At 45.1% G+C, this 15,137-nt stretch overlaps 1 protein-coding gene across 3 annotated transcripts in view; it reads right to left on the bottom strand.

The window, feature by feature from the left end:
• Positions 1 to 15,137, bottom strand: part of HELZ (helicase with zinc finger) — a 180,975-nt gene that overhangs the window by 93,795 nt on the left and 72,043 nt on the right. Inside the window, exons 14-17 of one of the 3 annotated variants that reach the window (XM_055130350.1) lie at positions 11,722 to 12,055; positions 9,451 to 9,581; positions 5,310 to 5,489; positions 4,465 to 4,569 (exon numbers count right to left, since the gene is read on the bottom strand). In XM_055130350.1, coding sequence (XP_054986325.1) covers positions 4,465 to 4,569; positions 5,310 to 5,489; positions 9,451 to 9,581; positions 11,722 to 12,055 — 750 coding nt within the window. The remainder of the gene's footprint in view (positions 1 to 4,464; positions 4,570 to 5,309; positions 5,490 to 9,450; positions 9,582 to 11,721; positions 12,056 to 15,137) is intronic. The other 2 variants (XM_055130351.1, XM_055130352.1) reach the window with 2 other exon arrangements.

Here is a 15,137-nt window from a genome sequence, read left to right as displayed (position 1 = left end):
TGGTCCCCCAAGCACCGCCAGGAGTAATTCCTGAGTGCAGAGCCAGGAGTAACCCCTGTGCATCGCTGGGTGTGACCCAAAAAGCAAAAAAAAAAAAAAAAAAAAAGGCCAGTAACGAGGAAAACAGAGGAGGCAGGATTCCAGAGTGGGTGTGAGGCGGAGAGGGGGAAGACCCGTGAATTATGGGAGAGTTCTGATAATACAGAGACCTTCTGAGAGTTTTAGTGACACAGGGTCAAGTGTTCAGTGAGACTAAAGCCAATTTTTTAAAAAAGATTATTATATTAAAGAACATAAAAAGAAACATGCATGGTATTTCTTAGATGCAAATAATGATAAACATCACAGAGCTAGAAACAGCTCGGAAATGAAGCTACCATCGTAGAAAGTCAACAAATATTCAGAACCAATTAATTTATAGCAGTTTACAAATTTTTAGAAAAAATGGAAATGAATTAACAGATCAAAGAAGAGAGCTGAAAGTGTTTGCCCTTGGGAATCATGTTTGGAAGGAAGTGGACAGCTGAGAAGCGAAAGAATTCTGTCATCAACATAAAATAGGACATCTTAGAAAGTAATATACATATGAATTTTTAATAGACAGATAGTAATTAAAAAAACACATTATTTGAATCACTGGTGACAGGAAAATGTATCACTATCACTATATCATCTAAACATTCTACCTTTTAAAAATTAAAATGTTCATTTTGTTCCGCTTAGTAAGAACCTTCACCCAACTCCCTATCTGCCTACCTGCTGCCCTGTCTCCCCCCAGTTCCTGTCCAAATGACCCCCCACATTCACAAACTGTTCTTCCTTCCTCTCATCCCTCAAAGCGGCTTGCACGCCACCCAATGAAGGGACACGGACCTCCCTTGACATAAATCATGTGGACATTTTTCAGGCCCATCAAGTCCCTTGACTGTAGTATTTAAATACCCCCCCATGATATTTTTAATTATACTACAAAATCACAGATCTGATCCCAGAAGACAACATCTCCGTAGTTTCTCATATAAATATAAAAAAAGGGCCAGGCAAGGAGATGGTTCAAAGGGCTGGAGCACATGCCTCCCCTGGGGTAGACCCTGGAGACCCCCTGGGTGCTGCTGGAAACGGCCTCCCAGAAAGTAAAACTAAGGGAGCCAGACAGAGCACGGCGGTTTGCACGTAGCCAAACCACTTAGATCCCTGGGGCCCCACTTGGTCCCCCAAGTCTGCCAGGAGTGCTCCCTGAAATACTAAGTCAGGAGTAAGCCCTGAGCACAGCCAAAACCAAAAAATTCAATTTAATTTTATGACCCCAAAACCAAAAAATTCAATTTAATTTTAAAACAACACATGTGTGGGCCAGAGCTATAGTACAGTGAGTCGGGTGCTTGCCTGGCGCATGGTCGACTCTGGTCATATCCCTGGCACCACATACAATCTCCCGAGCCTCTCCAGGAGTGAGTCCTGAGCACAGAGCCAGGAGTCACCCCTGAGTATCTCTGGGTATGACCCAAAAACCTAAAACACCAGACAAAACAAAGAAACAAAAAAACATGCATGCTTATTTTCCCAGAAAACTTAAAATGCATGCCTTCTGCATAACCTCTACCCACTAAGAAATAACTTTGCCTGAGCCAGACACAAATCTTTAAAACACCAGGACTGGAATAGCACCTCGGGTAGGGAGCTTGCCTTCCATACGGCCAACTGGGGTTCAATACCAGGACCCCCTATGTTCTCCTGAGATTTGCCAGCAGGATTCCTGATTGCAGAGCCAGGAGTAAGTCCTGAGCACCTCCAGGTATGACCCCAAAACCAAGCCAAACAAACAAGAAACATACATAGAAACTTTTCTTTATTCCCTCTTAAAAATCTTCTAATTCTAATAAAGTAGTTACAGCAAAATGTCATATAAAATGGCTTCTAACTCCCTATCTGAGTATTGAGTATTTAATCTAAACTAACCAAAAAAAAAAAGTGTTGTTTTTTTTTAACATTTCAACCAGAAGTGTAAATTTTAAACCTATTTACTGGATTGACAAGCTAACGGCTATTTTTCCAGGCACTTGCCAGGACCCTGACCAGACCACACTATGAAAAAGGCCAACTCTTCATCAATCTTATACCCCAGATACACCTTTCAGGTTACACAGACACGGGGGGACCCTCCCCTGTCCCAACAACTCGCACGGAATCTGTCTCCCCGGAGCCCTGCTAAGGTTCTCCCTCCATTCCCCCTCACACACCTCTCACATTCACTCTCTGGAGGAAAAAGCACAAGTAATCTCAGTGAATGGAACAATAAATGGAACCAATACATTCTAACAATTCAAGCATCACTTCTAAGAAACACATCTGGAAGTTAACAGTTCCCAAAGAGAAAATTATGGTGAGAATTAGGTCTATACAGGAAAGAAATCTGGGACAGTCAAGTCTTTTCCTAGTGTATTTCATTTACTAAATGGGAAAAAAAAAAACATGACATTAAAAAAAAAATTTTTTTTTCCATCTTAGATTAAAGTACTCTTGAGACAAGTGAGAGACCAATCCATAGCTGAAGCCTGTCTCGTGAGCTGGGGGAGAAGGCAGCTGGAACAGAGAAGGGATCACTAAGACATTGATAGTTGGAGGGATAGTTTGGGATGGGAGATGTGTGCTGAAAGCAGATATAGGACCAAACGTGATAGCCTCTCAGTATCTGTATTGCAAATCATAACGCCCAAAAAGTAGAGAGAGTGTATGGGGCAAACTGTCTGCCATGGAGGCAGGGGGAGGGTGGGAAAGAGGGGTTATACTGGGGACATTGGTGGTGGAGAATGTGCACTGCTAGAGGGATGGGTGCTTGATCATCATACGACTGAAACTCAAACATGAAAGCTTGTAACCGTATCTCACGGTGATTTAATTAAAAAATTAATTAATTTTTTAAAAAGTGAGAGGCCAAGTTTTTCTGATGGAAGGCAAATTTCTGTATTTGGGTCACTACAAAGATACAGATAGCCTCACTAGAATAGAAGCTCTTCTTCTATGTAACTTGATGTGTTCTGTGTTGGTCTATAATGTCCTAGCTATAAGTTTACATGGGGAAGTCTCAACATGATGCTTGTCAATTGGCGGATTTTGAAATTCACCAGAGGATTCACTGCCCAAACTGCCAAATGACCTGTACTAGGTCAAACAAGATGCATTCCTTTACACTGATCCCCAGCCAACTGTGACTGTCACAGTTCCTGGCTAGCACACACATTTACTACATAAACACTCCCGCACATGCACGACCAGTAACAAAAATAAACAAAGTATCATCTCCACCATTCAGAGCAAAAATGCTACTTGTGAGCAGCTCCATTTCACACTGAGTAAAGAAAGGTCAGAATCTAAAGCAAAAGGGTTATGATGAAGTTACCCACAGATATTTTATTTAAAATGTTCTCTGTACACGTACATCCTTACAAAATGGAACTGGATTCTACATCAAAGAACGACTTTCGCTCAAATTTGTCTCGCCGGTGGAAACATGGCCCGGGAAACCTGTGCTAACGGGCCATGCCGAGTCTCTCTCTTGTAAGTCACTCAAATGATTTTGGCCCTAGCTATTAAAGAATTAAACAGCAAACTCATTTTTCCATGCTTGAGCTCAACTAGAAATAAAAAGTTAGTAAAATCATGATTTAAAAGTGTGGTTAGAAATTAATCCATGAACAAGAATAACTGTAGCCAATCAACACAGGGCATGACATATTAGTTTGTAAAATGGCAAAACTAAACATTAATCTATAGAAACAATGAAAGCAAATGGCATAATAAATAACCACTGAGTGATCTTTATTGTCTTCTGAAGAAAAGGATTTTTATTTCCCCAGCAAGCCTGTATTTATCGAGCACATTTCACATTCAGGTACACTGAAAGGTTCTTTCTATAGCAACTTAAAATGGTCTCTGACATTTTGTGTAGTGAATGATAGTCAAGTGGCACAAATCCCAATTGATTTCGTTGTGAAAATCACTTCCGCCGTTCCTGCTTCTCCACTGTGCAGTTTTGAGATTACCTGCATGGTCACAGTCACATTCTATTTCGAGTTAGAATTATTGCTGCACGGCTACTTCGCCATGCAAAATATGCTCATTTAAATCTATTTGATTTGATTTAAAGCAATCATATTTATCTTATTTCTATCCCAGCACTGAGAGGTACACATCAAAGTCTGTTCAGGTTATAACAACATATTTACATATGAAACTTAAAAAAGGATGTCTTTCTCTTTACTTAATGCTTAAGAAATGAATGGTTGGAGTTGTAAATTTTGTTTTTCTTCACTTTTAATTGTCTCTCCAAAAGACAGAACCTCTGAATGCCAATGCAAAGTGAAACAAGGTAGAATTGCTCAAAAGTCATGGAGATCTTTACAGACACCTTTTCTTAAGAATAATAAAGTAGGGTACAGATACATAAGAAGCCTTAAAAAATACCTGAGAGGTCTCGCCTGAGGGTTGCCTGCTTCTACATATGGATGTAAATAATCCTTTATGTAGAGATCAGCAGCGCTATTAGAATGGGTGCAAATGAGAATCCTGCTGAAATAAATGGTGCAAATAAAAAGAATGATAAAACACAAAACTATTCAAGCAGTATAATTATCAAAAAAAAAAAGCAGTGGCCATCACAATATTACACATTTTTCCCTCACCTATTCAGTAATCTCTAAAATACTTTTCAAGGGTGCCTTTAGGAAATAACATTATTCTTTTACACTAGAAATTCCTTTCATTCCCCCAAATTATCCTTAAAGCTACTATATACAGTTCAGGGTGAAAAAAATGATACAAAAACTCTCCTAGTGCTGACATGTTACACGCAGTCCCCTGGAAGACTGAGGAATGGTTTTTTCCCCGCTTGGGCTACTTAAAAGCTATCACCCTTTATGTTGCCAGTACTTAAGAAAGTCTGTTAGAAGTCAAATTTCATTGCTTTAGCCTTTTTTTTTCTTTTTTTTTTAATTCTTTTATTAATTCACCATGTGGAAAGTTACAAAGTGTTCAGGCTAAAGTCTCAGTTATACAATGCTCAAACACCCATCCCTTCACCAGTGCAACTTTAGCCTTTTTTTTGTTAAGTCCATATGTTTTGTTTATATTTACAGGCTGCAGGAAAACCACCTTGCGGCCTCTGTATACCAGGGAGAGGTCCGTACCCTAACAGGGCTGGCCACCGGGTCTGTGTGCCCGGGAGAGGGCTGGGCCCCAACGGGGCTGGCCACCGTGTCTGTGCGCCCGGGAGGGGGAGCTGGGCCCTGTCACACTCCCCGCCCTCTTACCTGGTCTCAGGCTGCTGGAGGATGTGCTTGACGGCCTGAGCGAGGGTGAAGGTCTTGCCTGTCCCGTAGGGGCCGATGATGAGGACAGGGGGCAGCTGGATGGAGAGTGGCGTTGTGATGGCCAGAACGGCCTCTTTCTGTTTGGCGTTTAGACGAGGGTCCAACTGTTCATCCCACTGCCTACAGAAAATAAAAACTCATTTGGAACATGCTGATCTTAGTGTGGGTGCGCATATATGCGTTTGTGTCCACATGCATGTGTGCGTGTGCACGTGCACATGTGTGTGTCCACATGCATGTGTGTGTGTGCACGTGTCTTTTTTTTAAAAAAAAAAAAAACTTAAAGTGACTTACAAATTGTATGATCGCTGAGTTTCAGGCATAGATTTCCACACCAATCCCACCGCCCGTGTCCACTTCCTCCACCAGAGTTCGCAGAGTCCCTCCTCACCCCTCGCAGAGTCCCTCCCCACCCCATCTCCGCCTGGCAACTGGCCCGGCCCATTCCAAAGAGGTTGCAGCTTACGACTCATGTATTCAGTGCTGTTGAGTCTGTGTTTTGGATACACGGCTGTACCGCTCACACTTATCACCAGCCTAACTGAGCCCATGATGCCCAGTCACCCAAACGGGCGACGTATTGATAAAGACATGGTGCGGCCATCAATTTCCCTGAACCGGGACAAATAACTGAAACAACGGGGGCTGGCACAGGTGGTCACTCGGCGAGGCCCTGAGGACAGTTCTGAACGACAGGCCACCCAGGCACCGCTGAGCAGAGAAGTCTTGAGAGCTCAGGAGCGCGCAGGTGTGGGCTCTATCATAAAAAATTTCAGTGACAGAGATAGTACAGCAAGACCCTGATTGAATCCCCCAGTCCCAATAGGGTTCTCCGAGCACCGCCAGAAGTAACCCCTGGGCAGGGTCAAGATGAGCCCTGGATTGCCAGGTGTGGCCCCAAAACAGAACAAAGCAAAACAAAATCCTCCAAAAAATTCCTTTTTTAGGTTAAGAACCCTGTAGAATGTTTTCCTCTTTCCTTGTTTTTGGTTTGTTTATATTTTTCTATTGAGCTATACCTGACAATGCTCAGGGTTTACCCCTGGCTCTGTGCTCAGCTTGTGATTGCCTGAGGCTCGTGCCAAACCGCTGGCGAATGAGCTTGAGAGATTTTTTTCTTTTTAAGAAAAGTTATCTTGTCCTATTCCATGTGCAAAATTATTTTATAGCAAATCAAAAGACAATGCACACTTTTCGCCTGCTTCCAAGTCTATAGCTGGTAATGACAGTGTCTCACAACTGTTATGTTCCTGTCTCATAAGCACCAGTGAACTTTTCTTCCTGATAATAATGAAACAGTAGCTTCTCTGACTAGCAGGAAGATGCAAGGAGAGGCTCATTTCCCAGGAGCCTTTGTCCAGTCCCTACTCTCCCCCTGATTCAACAGCGGCTGCCCTCAGCAGAGCTCAGGGGACATAGGGACACTTCCCTGTGGTTCCCTGGACAGGTGCTTTGAGTCTGCGTGTTGCTGCTTGAGGCCAGCAGTGCTGGGGTACACCAGGACCAGAGCTAGCCGTGGTCAGGGGGTCAGTACTTGTGGGGTGAGGGGCGGGGCACTGCCTGAGAGAGAGCCCAGGGCCCCACTCACTGCAACACCAGCGCTATCACTCCGGCTTGATTCGCTGGACTTTGAATTGACTAATCAAGTGTCAACTAACCCACTAGAGGCTCTTAGTAATGGAAAACAAGAGGAAAAGGGAAAACCTGCATGTTTCACGTTATCAAATTTGTACAGAGTTCATAATTTAGAAAACAGTCATTGGGGGCCAGAGTATAGTGGGCAGGGGGTCTGCCTTGCACATGGCTGACCGGCCTCCCACTTGGCCCCCGACTGCAGAACCAGGAGTAACCCCCGAACACCACCAGGTGTGGCCCAAAAACCAAAGAGAAAGAAAGAAAAGAGCAACTTCTCAAAGTTCAAGCTACAGACCGTTTCCTAATATCCTCGCACGCACGAATAATCTCCGTAAGCCCGAGTTTCCAGAGCAGAGGACACCCGCCACGACAGCAGGAATACTGCGGGGAGGAGCCAGAGGTCCCAACGCGCCTTCTGTGGCCTGGCCCGGGCTCAGGGGCAGCAGCTGCGGGAAGGCAGCGAACCAAGCGGACAATCCACAACATCCCCTCGCACGACTACAACGAAACCACCACGGAGCGCGGCAACCGCGGCACACATGGCAGCGAGGCGCACCAAAGCAGGGAGGGTGTGGAGAGGGACCCCCGGGAGCACCTGCTCAGTGTCTGCAAAACTAATCTGGCAGCAAGAGGACCTGGTTGAAACAGGAAGTCTCCCTCTTGGCAAGACTCCCACTCTTTTAAAATCAGAAGAGCTATCCTTGAAAAATAAAAAATATATATATATATATCTTAATATTCATACAGTTTTGGGGCGGGAGAGATAGCACAGCGGGGAGGGCATTTGCCTTGCATGCGGCCAACCCGGGTTCGATCCCCAGCATCCATATGGTCCTCCAAGCACCGCCAGGAGTAATTCCTGAGTGCAAAGCCAGGAGTAACCCCTGAGCATTGTTGGATGTGACCCAAAAAAGCAAAAAAAAAAAAAAAATATATATATATATATATATATACATATATATATATAGATGCAGTTTTGCAAAACCATAACTGTGTGATAGATAATTTCAAACAAAATTCCTCTAAAAACATAAAGCTTTAAAAGCAGGTGAAGTACATAAATACACCATTATTGGTTTATCTAATTAAAGATAATGATAAAAGGGGGAGGGGAGAGGTGCCAAGGATCAGACCCAGGGCCCATACACTGGAGCATGCACCCTTCCTCTGAGTCACATCTGTGGTCCGAAATTCACAAAACCTTCAGTAGCAAACAAAACAACTCCGCTCAGTGGCGTTCGATTTCCTGGAAGCCATTCACTCCCTCCAGCACTTTGGCCCACACAGTCCTTCAGGATGCTGCCAGCACTTCTTCATGTTCCATCTTTGATAAACAAGGAAACGGCGGGGCTGGACCCACAGTACAGCGGATAAGGCATCTGCTTTGCACACAGCCAAGCAGGCACCCCTTATGGTCCCGGGAGCACCTCTAGGAGTGATCCCTGAGTACAGAGTCAGGAGAAAGCTCCGAACATCACCGGGTGTGTCCCCCTGGGCCCTCAAAAAAGGAAGTTGTTAAGTTCAAAGAACAACAAAGCCACACTGGAAAGAGACTCCCCTGCACGGACCAGCCCCGCAGCAACCCTCTCCTGCCTGGGGGTCTGCTTGGGCGGAGAAGAGAGAGGCACCCGGTCAGCACAGCCCCCTGAAGGCGGAACCGGCCCCCAGCAGATCAGGAAGCAGCTGCTGAGCGAGGCCTGGTCGGGTGTGGGCCCCCCAAACAAAACCTAAAGAGGTGGAGCCAGCATATCCCATGCAGGGGTCCCGGGCAAAAATAAAGCTTCAGGGAGACGCCTGCTGGCCACACGGCTGGCCGAGGTTCCACCCACAACAGCAGGAGGTCTCCCTGAGCACCACTAGGTGTGGCCCCAAAATAACCCCCCCCCCAAAAAAAGCTGCAGTCATGGCAACTATCATTACTGTTATTTTAGAAATAAAACGAGGCTTCACATTTCATTACACGGGGAAATGTGGCGACCGGAGTATACATGCAGTAAAACATGTCATACGACTGTTAACTTTAAGATAATTTCCAAAGTGGCATCTCCTAAGATACTTTCCCTAATTTACTAAATTTGCTAAATTACAAAACTGTATCCCTCTTCAAAAATTATTTTAAATTGACTCCTTGAACCACTTTTAAAAGGCTCTAATTTTCCCATTCACATTCGACGCCGCGATATTTTGAAGCCGCGTGGCATCCTGTCAAATTAAAAAGCAACGGAATTCATTTACGCCGAGGGGGAAAAGAAGAAAATAGATGATAAACTTTCAATGTTTTTTTTTCCCCCAAAAGGTTCTTTTATTCCCGTTTTTGGCAGCTAATAAACCATCTCCTGAAGCATACGGGCAAACACTCTTATGAAACTCTGCTTCCGTTCTCCGCGACAGGTACTCAATTCCCCACTGGCGCACTGCCCGTTAGTAAGACGCCTCCCTCCGGTACCTGTTGGGGCTCCAAGGTATGGTCGGCGTCATGGAGATGTCTGGAAATAAAACCCCGTTATCCTTGATCCTGTCTAGCGCGTAGTGCATTTCACAGAGGGGCAACCGATTTAACTGAAACTGAAGTTCAACCTGAAACAGAACAAAATTTTTTATTTTTTAACAGCATGAAACATCAAGACCTCCGACTCACATGGAGTGGGGACAATCTCTTACGGTGCCAAGTTCAGAGATACTATCAAGGTGCAATAATGATATATCCTAATAATAATTAGGATAGTCAAGATTTGCTGTGTTTATTTAATGCCAGGCTCTATAATAAGCACGTAACCCAGATCATTTTCTTCAACAGTAGTAATGATGTAGGCACTATTATTAACTAGGAGACTGAGGGCCTTGTAAATTACTTAATCTCTAGATAAAAGATTCTCTGATTCGGGGCTGCAGCAATAGCACAGCGGGTAGGGCATTTGCCTTGCACTCGACCGACCCGGGTTCGATTCCCAGCATCCCATATGGTCCCCTGAGCACCGCCAAGGGTAATTCCTGAGTGCAGAGCCAGGAGCAACCCCTGTGCATTGCCAGGTGTGATCCAAAAAGAAAAAAAAAAAAAAAAAAGATTCTCTGGTTCCTGGCTGGAGAGAGAGTACTGTGGGTAGAATAGTACAGTAGGTAGCCCAAATGTTCCCCGGGGAACTGGGGAGCTCACCAGGAATAACCCCTGAGCACCTCCAGGTGTGGCTCAAAGCAAAAACAAGCAAACAAAAGAGATTATCTAATTCCTTCATTCCAATAAAGAACACATCTGACAAAATTAGCAGTAGAAATATGTGAAATAGGGGCTGGAGCAATAGCACAGCAGGTAGGGTGTTTGCCTTGCACACGGCCGACCCAGGTTCAATTCCCAGCATCCCATATGGTTCCCCGAGCACTGCCAGGAGTGATTCCTGAGTGCAGAGCCAGGAGTAACCCCTGAGCATTGCTGGGTGTGACCCAAAAAGCAAAAAAAAAAAAAAAAGTGAAATATCATCTCTCAAGTGAAAAATAAATAAATAAAAGAAGCCTAACGGGGCTGTAGCACTAGTACAGGCAGGTAGGCCATTTGCCTTGCACAGATCAGACCCAGGTTTGATCTCAGGCATCCATGGTTCCCCAGTACCGTGAGGAGTGATCCCTGAGCACAGAACAGGAGCAATCCCCTGAGCACAGGACCAGGAGTAAGCCCTGAGCACCGCTGAGTGTGGCCCCAAAACCAAATACATAAGATTCTGTATCAATGTGCTGTGAACGAATAATATTCACCATGTTTAATATTTTCAAAGAAAAAGAATGGAGCTGTCATGATAGCACAGCAAGTAGGGCATTTGCCTTGCATGCCACCAACCCAGGTTCAATGCCTGGCACCCTAGATGGTCTCCAAAGGCCGCCGGGAGTAAGCCCTGAGCACTGCTGGGGTTGGACAAAAAGCAAAAACAAAAAAAATCAAAAACAAAAAGAAGGAGAAAATAAAAAGAAGGCCGGGAAGAGAGCAAGCTGGTAAGGAAGCTGGCAGGAGTAAGGTGCTTGCTACCAGCCGACCTGGGTTCACTTCCCGGAACCACAAACGGTCCCCAGAGCCCCGCAGGAGGGATCCCTTGAACGCAGAGCCTGGAGTAAGCCCTGGGCACCACCAGCTATGGCCCCCAAACAAACAAAACAAAAACAAATCATAAAAAAGTTAAGTTTTCCAGTTAAATATGCTCAACTGAATAAGTAGAAAATCCATAAACAGAAAGAGACCCCAAGCAGACACAACTGTAAATAAAGCGAATCCCAGGACCACTTCTATCCATCTGCTCTTACACTGCTGATCTTCACACTCTCGTCAGAGAAAGCTAGACTGTATAAAACTACAACTCTGGTTGACGTTTTTTTCTTTTCTTTTTCTTTTCTTTCTTTTTTTTTTCTTTTTGGGCCACACCCAGCGATGCTCAGAGGTTACTCCTGGCTCTGCATGCAGAAATTACTCCTGGAGGTGCTCGGGGAACCATATGGGATGCCAGGGATCGAACCCGGGTCAGCCGTGTACAAGGGAAACGTCCTATCCACTGTACCATCTCTCCGGCCCCTGATGTTTCTTAAAGAGCATCACTTCTCTGAGAGTGATCGAGGCCCAGGCCACACCCACCTGCTGACAGCTCAGAGTTCGCTGCACCTGTCCCGGCCAGAACTCAAGAAAAAAAACCAGACCCAACGCGGTAACCGCACGGAAGCCGCCATCTACAGAACATACCTGTGCATCATGGTCAGGCCGAAGACTCAGCTCCTCGCAACATTCCCTGGATATCCTTAAAAATATATACTCTTTTGTTTTCTCTTCAATAGTAGCTTCATATGCCTTCTCTTTGGTTCCCTGGGTCTGGGTTTGCCTCTCCTTCGGGACTGGCAATAGATACACGGCACTGACTTTGGTCATCACCAGCCGTCCAGCCAACGTATCTTCAGAAAGTGTTTTAGTGAGCTTAAAGCGACCAAAAAGCTGCCCGTTCTGAGCATACTTGGCACCTCCAGACACGCCAGTGAGCATGAAGCTTGCTAGAATCTGCAACTGCACTTTAAGGTTGAACCTGCACCAGAAGCAGAAAACAAGTTTCATGTCATGATTCATATCAAAAGCATAAGAACTGAGAGGGAGGAAAAAAACAGAAAGATCAAATGCAAACAATACAAAACATTCTAAAATTTCCTTCCAATCCCCCTCCGTTGAAGTTACAAACAATATCTTCTTTCTGCCCTTACCCCAAACTAGAGACAATAAACCTTGTGTAAAAGTGAACAGACTCGGGGCTGGAGAGATAGCACAGCGGGTAGGGCGTTTGCCTTGCATGCAGTCGACCCGGGTTCGATTCCCAGCATCCCATATGGTCCCCTGAGCACCGCCAGGGGTGATTCCTGAGTGCAGAGCCAGGAGTAACCCCTAAGTATCAACAGGTGTGGCCCCCAAACAAAACAAACAAAAACTACTTATCTAAATATTCCTGAAGACCACATCTTTCAAGGCTACATTTAAAAATAGAGAGAAAGAATGATCTTTAACACGGTGAAATTTTGTATAGCACATAATGTGAATCGTCCGAGTAGAGATACATTTGCCATCATCCAGCACCAAAAAGAAACTGCAGTTCCTGATCACTGCCACCCTCACCCACCATACACACACACACACACACACACACACACACACACACACACAAATAAATAATTAAATTAAAAAATACAGTGGGCATTGTGGAAACTGCCGCTTTTCAAGAAGCTATTACCAAGAGATTCTAACTGTAAAATTTCTCTTTCAATTCTGCTGGGAAATACCACGCCCACCCCCCAAATTAAATGTCAGAAGATGCAGTAACCAATAAAAAGAATGAAAATACAACTGGAGAATACAACGCTCCCTGACCAACACGTCATCTCTGATCAACTGCTTCTTACAATACGACGTGCTAGGGCTGGAGAGATAAGCAGAGCTCAGCGCCCCGACACTGCAGTAGGCACCCCCAACACTGCCAAGGTGACCCTGGTAACCCCCGGCCCACGGTCCCGAGCCTGGGCACTGAACTGCCAGCCTGCCAGGCTCAGAATTCCTGGGAGGCGTTTCTCGACCTCCTAAACACCACTTGGGAGTTATACCCCCCCACACACACAAAAAAAAATAACAACAATAATAATAAAGGCCCAAGGCACGTCACAGTGCCTACAAGTGTGAGGCCCTGAGTTGGAGCCCAGGCTGATGCCCCCTATGGACACCTCGTACAGGCCTGTACAGTGCTGCTACCTGAGACAGTCCTGCCCCAGCCACTCCCACCCCTCCCCCACACAGCCAGACGGGACCCCTACAGACACCGTCAAGAACGGTCCAAGATCCAGAGACTATGAAATAAAGCTCCTGGAAGAGAGCTACACAGAATGTCCTCTTAGGCTCTAGCCCACTCAGGGCCCCAAAGCAGCACACGTTGGTGTGGGTTTAACATACATGCTTGGAATCTCTTATACAAGGGCTTAAATGGCCCCCAGATGAAACACAACAATCATCCCACACTTATGGTGGTGCGAAGATGCACGGTGGTGGAACTGGTGTTTGAATATTATCTGTAATGAACTACTGTGAACAACTGTATAAAAATTAGATTAAATTTAGAAAAATTAAAAAAAAAAAAAAAAAGGATGGGGGAGGCACAAACCGGAAATGTGATTCCCAAGAAGCGCTATAAACAGTGAGCATCAGAGCAGGGCAAGCCGCCCCAGCCAGCCCGGGAAACACAAGGGGAAGGGCCGGGCAGCGTGTCTGAATGCTTTTTGTTTTGTCTTAGCCATTTTAATAAAATGCATGCTTTAAAATGAAAGAGCAGAGCCCTTCTCTTACTCACAGCTTCTCTGCCTGGAAGAGCAGGAGTCGGAACTCTTTCTCAGAACAAAGAAATCCCTTGCCACACATCTTTGAGTCACAAAGTTCCTAGCGTGGCCGTGCACTTTAATTCATCTTTTTTTTTTTCACTCTGCCACCACTTTCCTTTCATTCTACTCCCTCTCCCGCTCCCTCACGTAAAGCCAAGCTCTCTCATCCTCACAAATTATTTCTATGTATTTGTTTGTTTGCTTGGGGGCCACACCTGGCAGGGCTCGGGGCTTTCTTACTGGCTCCTGACTCTGGACTCAGGACTTACTCCTGATGGTGCTCAGGGACCATATAGGATGCCGGGGATCGAACCCAGGTCAGCAGTGTGCAGGGCAAGCATCCTCCCGGGTGTACTCTTTCTCTGGCCCCTCCCTAACAAATTATCCAAGTCACAAAATTTTCTAAACTAACTTGGGCAATATATTAAATTTTTACTGATAGATCTATTTTAGAACATGCCATCCCAAGACACTTGCTTGCAATTTAGCAGGTACGAAAAATCAATCTCGCCATATTAAAGCGGTAAGAAGCCTCTTGTGATATTCAGTTGTGCCTTGCAAGAAAATTCTTTGAAAAAGAGGCCCCTAGAAAACAGAAGGAGCTATGAAATGCAGCCTTTCCTCACAGAGGATTCACAGTCTGTTCAGGGTTGCAAACATTATAGACTTCATCGCAGAAGCTATAGTTATTAATAGTGAGTTGCTCTGAGAGATTAATGGGCGAAATTAAAATGACATTAGTAAGCCTTCTTAGGTACTTGACACATGCATTTTTGAGGTTAAGGAACTCAGCACCTAAATTAAAACCCAAAGTGCAAATTATATCCTACAAGTAACAAAGATTTTTCTTTGGGGTGGGGGGCAGTGGGGAGAACACACCAGCTGGGCTCAGTGAGCACTCCTGTCTCTCTGCTCTGGACTTGACTCACTCCTAAAGTGCTCAGAGGACCATATGTGGTGCGAGATATCAAATGCAGGTCAGGCACATGCAAGGCAAGTGCCTAACCCACTGTACTACCACCTCTCCATAACCCCCCCCAATATTTTGTGATAAGAGAAAATCATCATCTCTCCCACTGTTGCATGCATTTTGAAAGCAACGTTAACACTTATGTAATTCCTCATCTTTTAAGGTGCGGCAGAATCTCAGCCAAGCACATCTCAACAAACTTTAAAGCTTTCTTTTCGGAAAGCAATCTGGTTCCCGGCAGGCTGAGCGAGAGTGCCTCTCCCGGGTGTCAGAGGAGGAACCTTCCA

This window comes from Sorex araneus, chromosome 3 (genome assembly GCF_027595985.1).
Source record: "Sorex araneus isolate mSorAra2 chromosome 3, mSorAra2.pri, whole genome shotgun sequence".
Lineage (NCBI taxonomy): Eukaryota > Metazoa > Chordata > Mammalia > Eulipotyphla > Soricidae > Sorex > Sorex araneus.
Note: the sequence above shows the minus strand (reverse complement) of the source record. Positions and strands in the feature narration are given on the sequence as shown.